This window comes from Diceros bicornis, chromosome 18 (genome assembly GCF_020826845.1).
Source record: "Diceros bicornis minor isolate mBicDic1 chromosome 18, mDicBic1.mat.cur, whole genome shotgun sequence".
NCBI classification, from domain to species: Eukaryota; Metazoa; Chordata; class Mammalia; order Perissodactyla; family Rhinocerotidae; genus Diceros; species Diceros bicornis.
Window position 1 is genome coordinate 41,388,387 of NC_080757.1, and position 14,317 is coordinate 41,402,703.

General features: G+C 45.7%; 1 protein-coding gene across 5 annotated transcripts in view; it reads right to left on the minus strand.

Moving 5' to 3' along the window:
* The window catches only part of STAT5B (signal transducer and activator of transcription 5B), a 58,640-nt gene that overhangs the window by 12,190 nt on the left and 32,133 nt on the right, over window positions 1-14,317 (minus strand). For 3 of the 5 annotated variants that reach the window (XM_058561005.1, XM_058561008.1, XM_058561007.1), the window contains exons 2-12: window positions 11,724-11,860; window positions 8,673-8,829; window positions 7,159-7,248; window positions 6,049-6,223; window positions 3,157-3,287; window positions 2,731-2,882; window positions 2,084-2,239; window positions 1,490-1,669; window positions 1,035-1,122; window positions 834-956; window positions 169-261 (exon numbers count right to left, since the gene is read on the minus strand). In XM_058561005.1, the coding sequence (XP_058416988.1) occupies window positions 169-261; window positions 834-956; window positions 1,035-1,122; window positions 1,490-1,669; window positions 2,084-2,239; window positions 2,731-2,882; window positions 3,157-3,287; window positions 6,049-6,223; window positions 7,159-7,248; window positions 8,673-8,829; window positions 11,724-11,851 (1,473 nt within the window). In that variant the 5' untranslated portion in view covers window positions 11,852-11,860. Of the gene's footprint in view, window positions 1-168; window positions 262-833; window positions 957-1,034; window positions 1,123-1,489; window positions 1,670-2,083; window positions 2,240-2,730; window positions 2,883-3,156; window positions 3,288-6,048; window positions 6,224-7,158; window positions 7,249-8,672; window positions 8,830-9,431; window positions 9,474-11,723; window positions 11,861-14,317 lie in introns of those variants that run through there. The other 2 variants (XM_058561009.1, XM_058561006.1) reach the window with 2 other exon arrangements.

A 14,317-nucleotide genomic window follows, 5' to 3' on the forward strand; every position in this document is an offset into this window, starting at 1 on the left:
CCCAGCCTGACTTCAAGGCCATACTCTTTCCACCTTCCACATACTCTTTGTTCCGCCTCCCATTAGGAAAATAGCACTTTTTCTATGCTTTTTTGGGGGATAACACATGAAAATGATTCATCTTAACATCAAGCTCTTAAGACCCTCTGGCCCAAGGAATCCACTCACAGGCTCTGCAAAAGCATTGTCCCAGAGGACAGTGGCCGTCGCATTGTTGTCCTGGCTGCCGTGAACAATCACCACCACCGGGAGGGACAGGGTCTGAAAAGACACAGAAGGGCTCAGTGCCCACAGCCACACTTCCCCTGCTTCTCCTTCTGTTCTATCACAGCACGTTCATTCTCTCTTCAAGTTTCAGTAAACGTCACCCTCAAATACAGAATCTGAATGGCTCCAGGAATAATACAACTCTCCACATTGGCATATTTAGAAATTTTAGATATTTTAAAAGAGACGTTGCTTAGATACTTCTGAAGGATGGAGTAAGTTTATCAAAGTTACATGGAGAACAAGAGAGAGAAAAGACAAAGAGTATGGAGACATTTCTGGGAAAAAATAGCAGGTAACAAATGTCCAAACTACAACTGTTACTCAAATTCATCCTGAGTGATGGAAATTTCTCTTGATTCCTTTTCTACCTGTATCTCCAACTATTTCAGTTCGTTATTATTTGTTCGTGTCTTAAGAGAATCTAAGAGATACAGTTCTAAGGATGAGGTCTCCTTACTTTCTGTTCATCAATAATCAAAAAGAAGAGATTATGTGATCAAAACAATTCTGTTGTGACAAAGAGTATGTACGTACGCACGCCCACAGCTGAGGGAGGACTTTACCTTGACTTGAAAAACCAGCTCATTTCCACCAACACTGAACTGTGATTCAAACAGGATTGTAAATTTCTCTTCTGTCACTGACTCTGCTCCACGACGGTCAGACCTCTTAATTCGTTTCAGGGACTGCAAAGGAGAAAAATAAGACAATGAAGCCCTCAAACAACTAGGGAGAGTTCGTTCTGGCTCTTCACCCATCCTCACCATGTTCCTGAAGTGGGCGCTGAGGGTGCCGGTGGCCTGGTGATACTCCATCACGCAGCAGTTGTTCAAGATCTCTCCACTGTAATCACTGCAAAAAGAGAGACAGTCTAATCCACACAGCGTCTCAGGACACATGGGGGAGAAAATATACTTGGCATAGGAGGACATAAGAAGGTTGTTAAAAACTTGTGTGAGTTGCATAAAATATACAAGAAATAAATATACATAAAATATACAAGAAGTTTTCTTGGATGTATTCCTACTAAATGAAACAAAAGCATAACTTCTTCACAGGAAAACCCCCTTGTAGTCTTTCTCTGAGACAAAGAAAAGGCCAGAGGGCTAACGGGGCTCCCACATTGAAATGGCTGAGACCAGAAAACTTCTTGGAGGATCCTTCTCTTCCTATGGCAAGGAGTCGAGAAACAGGCAGATGGTGGAGGGAGGGCACATACTTGCGGGTGTTCTCGTTCTTCAGCAGCGACTTGGCCTGCTGCTCACTGATGATGGTGGCCTTCACTTGGGGGGGGTTCATGTGCACGTTCAGCTTTCCGCCCACCAACAGGCGCACGGTGGCTGCAAACTTGGTCTGGGTCTTCAGGACCTGAGGGGGCTGCTTCTCGATGATGAATGTGCTGCAGGGACACAAATGACCAGATAGACAATGTGATGCTGGCTCAGGGGACAGGGCTCTGGTCCCTCTGCATGGGGAGGCAGCCCCCCGAGGGCTCAGCACATGACATAAGAGCATATGATGCAGCCCGTTCCCAGGGAGGCCACCGAGAGTGGGGGGGTGGCGGGAGGGGAGCAGTGAAATGACCTCAGCAGCTGGCATGGGCTGCAGGTGACAAGGGCAGCCTTTGTAGTGTCCACAAGAGAAACTGCGCAAGGTCAACACCAAGAGGCCAGAGCAACCGGGGACGGGGGGTGGCGGGTGTGAGGCAGAGAGAGACAAGGATTCAAGCGAGAGTTCCCATCTGCAAAGCACCCCTTTCCTCTCCCATGCCAACCACATGGGGAGCTAGGCGCAGCCAAGAGGCAGCAGTCACCTGGTCACCAGGGCTGAGATGATGTCTGTGATGGTGGCATTGACCTCGGCCAGCATCTCCTCCACCGGGCCGGGGATGGGCAGCTGCTGGCAGAGGTGTTCAGCTCTGCGGATCTGCTGCCGGTTCTGCCAGATGATCTCGGCCAACTTCTCGCACCTGCAAGAGCCCCAGGGCCAACAGGAAGGACAGTGGTTTCACCCCCATCCCCCAGGCCAGAGATGGGGAGGCTCCCAGTCTGGGGAGAACCCCTCAAGACCCAGGAAGGCCTCACCCAGGAAGACCCTCTGCCTGAACCACCACTCTGGCCATTGAGCAGAGCGGAGCGGCCCTGCCTTCTAGAAACACAGAGAAACACACAGGAGAAATGACCCTGATTTGGGTCCCACCAGCCCGAGTGTCACTCTGCACACCCGGCCCTGCCCCACTCCCCAACACAGTGACTCCTTCCCAGGGGAGGTGGTATGATCTGGGGGCACCAAAGTCTGTATCAGGAACTGGAACCACTGGTGAAATGAGCCCTGTTCCAGGACAGAGCGAGCCAGCTGCACATGGAAATGCAGGAGGCAGAATAAGCAACTGGTAGCACCCCTCGGAGTCCCTGCCTGCCCCTGCCCGCCCCTCCCTGCCTGCCTCCCCACACCCATTACCAGGACTGTAGCACGTCCAGGCTGCCCTCGGGGGGGCCTCCATTCCCGGCCAGCTGCTGCCGCCGCTTCCACTGGATCAGTTCGTCATCAAGAATGATGGTCTGCTGCTTCCGCAGCAGCTGCAGGGTCTTCTGGTGCTTCTCGGCCAGCTCCTGAAGGGACGTGGGGAGAGCAGGCCCTTCCAGGCTCCCAGGGAACAACCCTGCAGACCCTCACTCAGGAGGCGGGCCCGGGACCAGGCCCCAGGCACGGGCCTTCCCCCTCCCTGACCTGCTCTGCCTCACGTGCCCCCACGGGAAAGGAGGATCTGGCCTCCTGATCTCCTGGGTCCTGCTCTCCTCCTGGCTCTATCCCTCTCCGGCCCCCTGGACAGCTCGGGACACGGCCCTCCATGCCCGGGAGGAGAGGGACGCAGAGCCCACTCACCACTCGGTACTGCTGCAGCGTCTGGGCCTCGCGCTGCAGCCAGGCCTCCAGGGACACCTGCTTCTGCTGGAGGGCCGTCTCCCGGCTCAGACGCTCCTGGGGATTCAGCTGGGCCAGCTGCGCAAACTGAGCTGGAGGAGGGGACAGGACACCACGACCACGATCTCCCAGCGCCCAGCAGGAAGCCCAGAGGAACCACACTCCCCTGTTCTGGAGACCAGACCCTCAAGGGGACACATCTGACCAGTGGCAAGTTGGGGTTCTAGCAGCAAAGGGCACCCAGAGATGAGTGGGCTCCCCTCCCTGGCCTCCCGACTCTGAGCTCCCCTCCAGGGAGTGGGGAGACAGACACTTGGGGCTACAGCTGAGGAGAATCCTGCCGTGTGGCCTTCACTCCAGCCCACACAGCTGGCTGCCCAGCCCTCCTCACACCACACTGGGGTCTGGACTGGAGCCACACTGCCTGGTCTCAAGGGTGCCCTTGCCGTTTCCTGGCTGGGTGAACCTGGGCTAATCACTTCACTCTCCTGTGCCTCAGTTTCCCCATGTGTAAAACAGGAGAATCATGGCACCTGCCTCAGTGGGCTGCTGTGAGGAGTAAATAGGTGATGACACAGAAAATGCTCAAGAAGCTGCCCGGCACACACAGCTCTGGGTGAGAGTCAGTCCTTGGTTAACGGGTTACAGCACGGGATTAGAGGGTGATGGAGATGAGCAGCTGCCCCGCCCCAACCTCACACAGCAAAGCCTCAGCGGGGACAGCCCCACTCCGCTGCTCTGTCCCACTTCCCGGAGCACGGCAGCCCCTCCTCGGGGAAGGAGGCTCTCCAGGTGCTGGAAGGTGCCTAACATGTTTGTCCAGGTCAGGTCACCTCGAGTTCAGCCAGACTAACCAGGAGAGAGAGAGGGGAGAGAGAGTGTGTGTCCAGGGACCACTGGGGACACAAAAGCAGCAAGATTCTCTCAGGAAAGGGAGGCAGCTTCTCTCCACACCAGCTGACAGGAATCTCATCAATGGCAGGAACAGGGAGTCAGTGAGGCCTCATTAGCTTTTTCAAAAAGTCTGTTATGAAAAACTTAAGACACAGGGAAAGTAGAAAGAATGATACAAGGACACCTGTGTATCAATAACCCAGCTTAAGAAAGCGAACATTTCCACAGTTAAAGCCACCTGTACATCCTGTCCTGCTTGCAGACCCATCCCTCCCTCCAAAGGTAACCACTGTCCTAAATGCTGGGATTACCACCCTCTGCCTGTAGCCTTTTTGAACATCTCAGTGTCCTTACTCAGGCTGAGTCAAGAAAATGGGAGCGTCATCACGTCTTGGTCAATCAAGTTCCGGGCAGGCCTCTCAGGGCCGTGTCACACTGACCTAGGCCCTGTGCCATGGACTCACAAGCTGGGATAGACTAAAGCAACTCTCAACAGCCAGGAAAAGCCCAGAACTAGAAGAGAACTGAGAAATATGGTTCCAGTTGTACTGCAGGGGACTGAGCAGGAAGAGTAGTGTCCAGGCACAGAACATAGCAGTGTAATCTGGACGGCCACCTCGGGAACCCTGCCACCCACAGGGAGGTGGGGGTGAGCCAACACCTGGGCCCAGCCTCCCCATACAAGTGACCCACTTAGTCTCTCCTGGCAATTTGCAGAAGCTTCTGGGAAGGATGCCAGGAGACGTGAGGCAATTGTCTGCTCCACTGGAGGCAGCTGAGCCTTTCCTTGCACAAACAGATCAATAGTCTGTGTTTCTGATGGGTGACCTTGATAAATGAGACTGCACTGACACTGCATAATGGGGACAAACCCAAACCAGAATCCAAACCCAAACCCAGAAATAGGAAAGAGAAAACCCAAGAATGGGATCAGAAGTACTGTCAACCAGTCAAAGGCCTTGGGTAGAACTAACAGCCTGAAATCTCCTATTCCCTAACCTAGGAAAAGGGCCATCCCTTCTCTGGGGTCAGTCTGGGATGGATTCAGATGGGAGGAAGACATGCTAGAATCATCCCACCAAGATTTACTCAACATCTCCTATGATTCAGGCAATGTGCTGTTCTCAGAGTACAGAGATAAAAGACACAGTCCCTTCTTAAAGAATTTATGTTCTAGTGGGGAAGAAAGAGTTAATAAATAATATCAATATAGTCCTAAGATCAAGCCCACATGCATGGTATCAGAGGAGCACATGGCATGTGTATGTGAGTGTGCGTGTGGCTGGTTGTGCAGCAAAGGCTCCTCTGAGATTCTGAGCTGGGCGTGGAGGGAGGGGTGTGGACATCACACTGTCAACTTCCTACAAGGGCAATAGGGGGCGCTGGTGGGGCTCCACAGCCTCAAGACTGACTCTGAAGTTCTCTGTACCCAAGTACCAAGCAGGATTTCCACCAGGGAGGGGAGCCTTTGCTCAGAAGGACCGAGGTACACTAGTGTGCTCTGCCCCAGGACAGCCTCTCTGAATAACCACACAGAACTGCATTAAAGTTTGTCACCACAAACATAGCCCCTTAGCCCTTGCACTGTCCCTGCTTAGAGAGTTTAACATTTCAGTAAAGCAGCATTTAGAAAATGCCTACTATATACAAAAGTCTCGTCTGGTACTGTTTACTTAGACTGTTTGCTCCTTCCCACAAGAGGAAATGTCCTCCCCCGCAGACCAGGAGCAACCTGGGTGCAGCACCCTGAATGAGACCCCACACTCTCCAAGGGCAATCACTTGTCTTCTCCCCTTAATCACCCTCCCAGCACTGTTTTCAATGCAAGTGATTCCCTGCCACTCCAGAGAAAGGTAAATGCTTCTGAAGAGAAAACTGGTTCTCTTCCCATCGGACCTGAGCTTTCTAGTCCTCACTCCCATCCTCAAGACACACATTGCCCACGCTGCAGGGCCTCACCCTGGATCCTCAGGCTCTCTTGATATTGGATGATGAAATATTCTTGAGTCTGTTGCAGCTTCTTCAGTTCATTCTCTGTGTCCTGTGTGACCAGTCGCAGCTCCTCAAATGTCTGGTTGATCTGAAGGTGTTTCTGGGACATGGCATCAGCAAGACTTCCAGCTGGAGAAGTACCCTGGAGACAGATAGGGGAGAGCGCAGGCAGTGGTGAGCTGGGCAGTGAGGATGGGAGAGAGCATCAGGCCTTAATCCCAAGGAAAAGCCAACGCCAGCACCTAAAACTGGACTGAGACCCCCAAAAACTAAATTTTGAGTCAGAGGAATTGCAAACATCATTTGTGAGAACTGGGGTAGAGCGGGACAAGAGGAGAAACAAGTGACCTGACAGACTATGGCACCTTCATAAAGCACAGCAGAAACTTCTAATGCAGATCTGCCCTCCACCAGGTAGCCTAAATTCTCTTTGGAGAAACTAGAACTCAGCACGTCCCAGGAGTTACCTGGGTTTTCCTACTAATGATGATGACCCCTCATTTCACATTCATTCACTGACCCAATACCACAGACTGTGTCAGGTGTTGGGGACACAGTGGGGAACAAGGCTGTGTGAACACACATCGTTATGTCCTCACTCAAGACCTTCTTGTGACTGAGGGAAGAGAGAGGAGGCCAAACCTCTCACAGGCGGTGTCCTGGAAGCCCCAAAATGAAGTTACAAGGGCGACATCCACAAGGCCTTTGTGGATCCAGCCATTTAAGTGATTTGGTCTGATCTATTCCTTCAACACCTGGCTGGGAGGGAGCTAAGCAGAAGTCTTTCCTAACTAATCTCACCGGAATATAAGCACACCCTGACTCAAAAATTATTCAGTTGGAGTTCAATTGTTTTGCACTTGTTCACATTGTTTTGTGGCTGCAATCTCTTCAAGGTTATAAATCAGTTAAGATCAGAGACTAGTCTTCTACTTCTTTTGTGCCCCTTGGGACAATGCTCTGTTTATAGAAACACCAACAGACGCACACTGAGTCACCTTGACAAAGGTGGGTCCAGAGAGAGGTGGGCAAGAAAGGACTTCCCAACTCCTTCCCCCATACCTATCAGACACTCACATTGTTGGCTTCTCGGACCAGCCTCTGTTCATTGTATAAGATGTGGCGGATGCAGCGGACCAGCTCCATGGGGCAGCGGTCATACGTGTTCTGAAAGAATCCAACAGCAGACATCACTTTGCTCCACTCCATGCTATGGGCCTGACCTACCTCGGAACAGGGTGAGACCTTATGACGGAGAAGACTCCTGGAGACACGATGGTGTAATCATGAGAAATGCTGTTCCTCCAATACCAATGGGGACAAGAAACACACATGGTACGAAAGCCAATTACAGTAAAAAAGTTAGATTATTTTATTTCTTGCATCTTAATTTGCCTAAAGTACTAGGGCATCATGCTTGGAAACAGGATAAATAAATTTCAAAAAGGCCACATCACAGGAGAAACTGGACACCACCTTGACTGGGCAATCAAAATTACTACCACCAACGAGGGCAAGATGGACGTTGTGCGTCTCCAGATGTGATACCCTGAGCAGGACACGTCACTTATTTAGAATGCTGATCAGGGATATGTAACCTGAATCTAAGCATGAGGAAACTTCACACAAACCCAAAATGAGGTACATTTTGTCTTTATAAAATAGAGGACCTGAATTACTTAAAAATATCAATGTAACGAAAGACAAAGAAAAGTTGAGCCACAGTTCTATATTAAAGGAGATTAAAGGGGCGGCCCGGTGGCGCAAGTGGTTAAGTGCGCGCTCTCCGCTGCGGCAGCCCGGGGTTCGTCAGTTTGGATCCCGGGCGCGCAGTGACATGCCACTTGGCAAGCCATGGTGTGGCGGCGTCCCATATAAAGTGGAGGAAGGTGGGCACGGACATTAGCCCAGGGCCAGTCTTCCTCAGCAAAAAAAAAAGGAGGATTGGCAGATGTTAGCACAAGGCTGATCTCCTCACAAAAAAAATAAAAATAAAAATAAAGGAGATTAAAGAGACATGCCAACTAGATGCAACATGTGATCTTGGACTGGATCCTAGACTGTAAAAAAAAAAAAAATGCCCTAAAGGACATTATTAAGTTGACAAAATGAAAATATAGATATAAGATTACCTAAAAGTGTTGTATCAATGTTAAATTTACTTAAGTTGATAACTGCACTATAACTACGTAAGAAAAGATTTATATTCTTAGAAAATGCACACTGGAAGTATGTAGGGGCAAAGGGACATGATACATGCAACTTACTCTCACGTGATGAAATAATGTTTGTGTGTAGAGAGAGAATATGATAAAGCAAATGTTAACAATAGGTGAATCTGGGCATATGTAGGGGTTCTCTGTATCAATCTTGCAGCTTTCTACAAATTTGAAATTATTTTCAAATAAAAAGTTAAAAAAAGGCAGCTGGCTACAACCACAAAACTAGACAATAAGAACTTTATACATGTAATATGTAACTCAACAATGCTGAGTTGAATAAGAGAATGACGATCTCTACAGAAAGTACTAAATGAAGGAAGAGCCCCTCCTAGGGAAGAGAATCCAGTGTGACCCAGAGCGCACACCCACCTGCAGCTGCGTGGCATAGTGCCCCAGCTTGATCTTCAGTAAAAACCCATCTTCCCCCACTTGGTGCTCCGCCTTCTTCTGCAGCTCCTGCACCAGGCCCTCCAGGAGCTGGGTGGCCTTAATGTTCTCCTGTGGATTATCAAGATCTATTGAGTCCCTAGGGGAAAAAAATTACATACATATGTATACATACATGCACGTGAGCCTGTACAAATGCAGTCTCAAAGCATGTACCCTTTCTTTGGCTAAAGTGACTTCATAATGCTCACTACAAATTTTAGGAAAGAGTCCAATTCAAATTGACTAGATGCTTACATTAATCTATTCCTAATCCTACTGATTACCTTAGTGGACTGTATAGTATATTTTTTCTTTCTTTCTTCTTCCTTTTTTTTTTTTTTTTTTTTAACAATGTACTGCCCTTTCTCCTTCCTCCTACTGACTTGTTCTGGCTCTTATGCTATCTGCTTCTAGGAACGAAGGGAAAAGGAAAGTGCTTTGTGTACTCCGAAGGAAATAAGGACTCCGATAATTTCCTTTTTATAGTTACCCTCTCAGGGGTGTAAGGGGGCACCAGGTCAAGAATGTTCTACGTGTTTTTTCCAGCCTTGACTAGTTCTATGTATTGCTAATTTCATGCAGAGTATTTCTTAAGTAAAGACAGGTGAAGGAACATTTTTATTGCTATTTCTAAAGAGCCCTGGAAATGATATTAAGACAGAAGAGGCCCACAAGTATTTACACAAGCCAGACATTTACATCACTAGTTGCAAATTTGGGACCTCTAGGCAACGCTAACTCTTCCAATGAACCAGAGAAACCGCTCTACGGACTTTGTATTAATTCAGAGCCATTTAGCTGGTCACAGGAGTTGGATGGTCTCCCTCTCGCTCGTTCTCCCTTCCATCCGTCCGTCCTTCCGTCCATTCTTCCTTCGGTCCTTCCTTCCGCCAATCCGGCCGTCCATCCTTCCGTCCGCCCTTCCCCTCTTCTGCCCGTGCAACCATTCTTACGTCCCTCCGTCCTTCCTTACGTCCTTACGTCCGTCTTCCTTCCGCCCATCCTTCTGCCCGTCCGTCCTTCTGTCTGCCCTTCTGCTCTTCCGCATGCCCTTCCTCCCTTCCGCCTGTCAGTCTGTCCGTCCTTCCATCCGTCTTTCCTTCCTTCCGCCCTCCCTTCCTTCTGCCCTCTCTCCCTCCCCTTCTCCCTTCTTCTTTTCTCTTCCTTCCCCCACTCTCCACCCCCACCCCCTTTCTTTTTTTAAACAACTTAGGCAACAATTGCTATTGGGCAGCACTAAATTACTTAACTCGGCTCTCTGAAGAAACCAAACAGCTGTCAGATTGAAATAACATTCAATTACCGCTGACTGGGTCTGGAGCCAAACAAGAGATCTGGTGGAAGCTAAAAGCGCTGTCATCTCTAAACCTCAGTTAGCAACTAATTTCAAATGGAGGCACAAACAGGTGCACTGAAACACTGATAATGTACTTCATCAAATAATATGCTCAAATTTGCACTTTGAGAAGGCTGAATTTTAAATATGTATATGTTACGTATTAAATAAAATATGTATTAAATAAAAGCCTGGAGAGAATGAAGGCAGCCGTGCACTTCTGTTTCAACTGGCAATAATGCTCCTCGTCTAAAGAACCCACTCTTGAGAAGATCCAGTCTCAGCAAAACTCATGGAAATCAAGCACTGGTTCTTGCACTCAAAAACTTAATTTTCTGCTAAAAAACAAAACAAAACAAGACTTTCTAGGCTCAAACATAAAGAACTGAAGATTTTTTTAATTAAAATCTTTATATTCTTAAGAAAACCAAAACTAAGTAAAATTCAGGTTTTCCTTAATATCAACACAAGTCTTTTCACATTCATTCAGTAAGAAGACTATATGGGAAATCTACTAAATGAAATTTTAATCAACAGAAATATCCTACTAATGTTTTTCTGAACTCTCCAAATCATTAAAACAGAAAAGAAAATGAAAAAGAAATGGAAAAGAACTAAGCAATGTGCAGTTGACATGCTCATATTTAGCTCCTTTTTTCCTCACTTAATTACATGAGGCTGAGATTTTTTTAATTGCCTAGAAAATTGCCTTCCTTTGGTGCTCTCTAGTTTCTGAACAGAAACCTGCTACAAACACAAGACTGTAATTATTTCAAGGCAACATTACTGACAGGTACACAGCCCTCCTCAAACAGGAGCATAAAGGCTAGCTTCTCCCTGGCGCTGTCAAAGAGGAGCCCCCTGGCCATGATGGTGGAGGCCTGAAGTATCTGGTGAATAGGTCAGATCAGACTGTAACCATATGTAACATATGTAACCAACCAACATGCTCCCCCGCCCTGAGGAAAGCAGTGGACAGCCTGCTGCCTGTGTGCAATAATGTTGTCTATTAAAAAGCTTTGTTGTCAGTCTACTGCATTGTACTAATTCTAAAAGAATTTAAAAACAATTTTCCCCCACGTATATAAACAGTAATTTGGAAAATAAGAAAAATAAACATGCTTGTTATATCTGCCACCAAGATGTAATTATTGTTAATATTTTGGCATATTGTCTTTTAGTCTTTATGTGTATATAGAAATTACATGTAAATTAAAAAACACCAATGTCTCCAGTGTTAAATGTTAACAATACACTTTATTAAATTATATGCATATGCATACCTTATCCTGCCCCACAAAAGCAGGAGCCTTTGTAGACAAGGGCTTTAATTTTTTCATATGAACTTTACTACCTATAACACTGCTAGGCACCCTACAGGCACTCAAAACATATTTGTTAATTGCTTTTTATTAGCAGCATTACTCCAAAGCTTTCAGCCAGAATTTACTATTAAAGGCAACAAATCCCGTTTTAAAAATCCCAAGAATTATTCCATCTCCCTAAAATCTAAGATGGAGTTAAATATCTTTACATGGGTCACATATATTTTTTAAATGTACAACTTTTAAAGTCTCCATCATATTATCTTTCTAATCAAACTTTAATATGCTTGTGCTTCACAAAATATGATAGAAAACGCTTTGTTCACTTACCAAGCTTGGCTTTCGATCCACTGGGATAAATAATGCCGCACCTCAATGGGGAAATGCTGACCATATAATGCTTGCATCTGATGCAGAGCTTCGCCCTGGAGCTGCTGGGCTTGTATCCACACAGCCATGTTTACAATCTGTTAAACAAACCATCAGCGGCTTTGGGTGGATTTTTTTTCCTTTCCCTTTCAAATCCACTAGAGTAAATATTCACAAAGATATAAAAGCTAGAGATAAATGCTTTTAAGCTCTTTTGGTAAACTAAAGATCAGTATTCTTGAACTGAATTTTAGCTTTAAAATGTTTTCAAAATGTAGACACTCAGTGTGGCCATGGAAAGGTATATAACTGGGTCTATGAAGGTCTGACTATAATATGTACCGAAGTCCCATAAGCAAAAGTGCAAAACCAGCATTAGGGGAAGAGGCGCCTATAGCTTTGACATCATGGACATATTCTTTACTCTTGTTCCAAACTTGAAGCAACAGTAAGCAGCATTTTGACAGTAATGAAAATTAGCAAAGGGATTTAAAAAAAATCACGTTTTAGATTTGGTATTTTGACTTTTAAGAAATGCAATAAACGGGCCGGCCTGGTGGCGTAGTGGTTAAGTGCGCACGCTCCACTCCGGCGGCCCGAGCTTCACAGGTTTGGATCCCGGGCGCGCACCAACGCACCTCCTGTCAAGCCATGCTGTGGCGGTGTCCCATATAAAGTAGAGAAAGATGGGCACAGATATTAGCCCAGGGCCAATCTTCCTCAACAAAAAGAGGAAGATTGGCATTGGATGTTACTCAGGGCTAATCTTCTCACAAACAAACAAACAAACAAACACAACAAAAAAAGAAATGCAATAAACATACTGCCATTTTGAAAAAGACCCAGTAACAGGAAAGTGAAAATATCTATGCATGGATTGAACCCTATGTGTTATTACTAGTTTCCTAAGCAGCAATGCTTTGCACATAGAGGGCACAGATTTATCTGGAAAAGCACCCCAAGGTTCACCTTCTGAGTTACTGCTAAGAAATTTATGAAGCAATGTTCTGTTAAATTATAGCATTAAAAAATCTTTCAGACATAAAAACAATACATTTCAGCTAAGAGTTAGAAACAAAAACCATTATATTCCTATAGTGGGTAGATTTTTAAAACAGGCTCTTGATTTCAGAAAAATGGTTTTATAAAACCACCGTGATGCCTTCTCAGACTCACCAGAGAATTTTTAATTCGTTTGGTAGAAACTCTCTAGGATTAACCAGATTGCAGCAGCAACATTATTTCATGTACCCAGAGGGGACTAAAACTGAATCTTGCTCTAACACTATGACCCATAATGTAGAATTTGGTAAAAGGCAGGGCTATCTTGAATCCTATCCAAAACGATGTGGCTACTGATTTGCACAGTTCTCCTAAGAACTATGTTACAGTTAGAGTCCAGTGAATTAGACCTTGATTTTGTTGAATACCAGAGACTACACATGTGTGTTAGGAAACAAAAATCCCTTCTCTGTTGGTTGTAGTTGTCTGATCATGTAACACTGAGCTATTTATGGGACAAGTCAGTTAGCCAACAATGAAGCGTGGGGTGGGTGCCAGCTACCTATTTTAGACTTGTGCAATGCTATAGAACACTTGAGCGGTGTACAATTTTATTTAGGGCTTTGGGTGTTAAGGCTGGGATCACTGTAAGATCACCCAAGACATCCAATTTCAATGGCTGAGAGTTTACTAGGAGAAAGACTTGGATAAAAGAGCTCTCTCCAGAAGCAATTCCACATTATCATCAAAAATCTGGAAGACATTTAATTATATAATTTTTAATCAAACTAATCGTATACCAAGATTTTGGACAACTGGAACAGACGCCAAAGCATGTTGTTCAGATAAAAGGTACAGAGATGGATGGATGGATAAAGGTGCTTAGGCATTTGAGTATATGGAAGAATGATAAAGGAAGGAAGAAAGAATTCAGGTTTTAATCTCTTTTAGTGGTAAAGAACTGAAGGAAGTAGGACCTCACCATGGCTCTCTTAATGAATATGTGAAATGATACCAGCAGATACAAAAATTATCTTGCATCTTGAATTCATTAACTGAATCGACCCAAGACACAAAAGAAGGAAAATTGTGAGAAACCATTTATCTCCTCAGAGACTCCTTCTCAATCCACCCAAATAAAACAGTATTCTGGTCACTCTCCATTCTCTTTGCTTTATTTTTCTTCACATCATTTATCACTTCCTGACATTTATCACATATTTCTTTACTGACTTCCCATTGGGGTGAAATCACCATGAACACAATGGCTTTGTTTTGTCCACGGCTCTTTTTCTTGGGCCTAGAATAGTGCCTGGCACGCAAGCATTCAGTAAATTTTTTTAGTTGCATAAATAAATGTATGCGCACAATTTGTTTGAATCTATCAACTCTTTTTAAAGTTATTATGGAATAAGATATCACAATGAAATACCAAGGCAATAAAATGAAATAGATTTTATAATTTGGACAGTCTATATTAATAATGGTCTATTTGATCCTTAATAACATATGCTACAATTTGTAATTTTTCCTTTTAGTTTTTGTTAATTTGT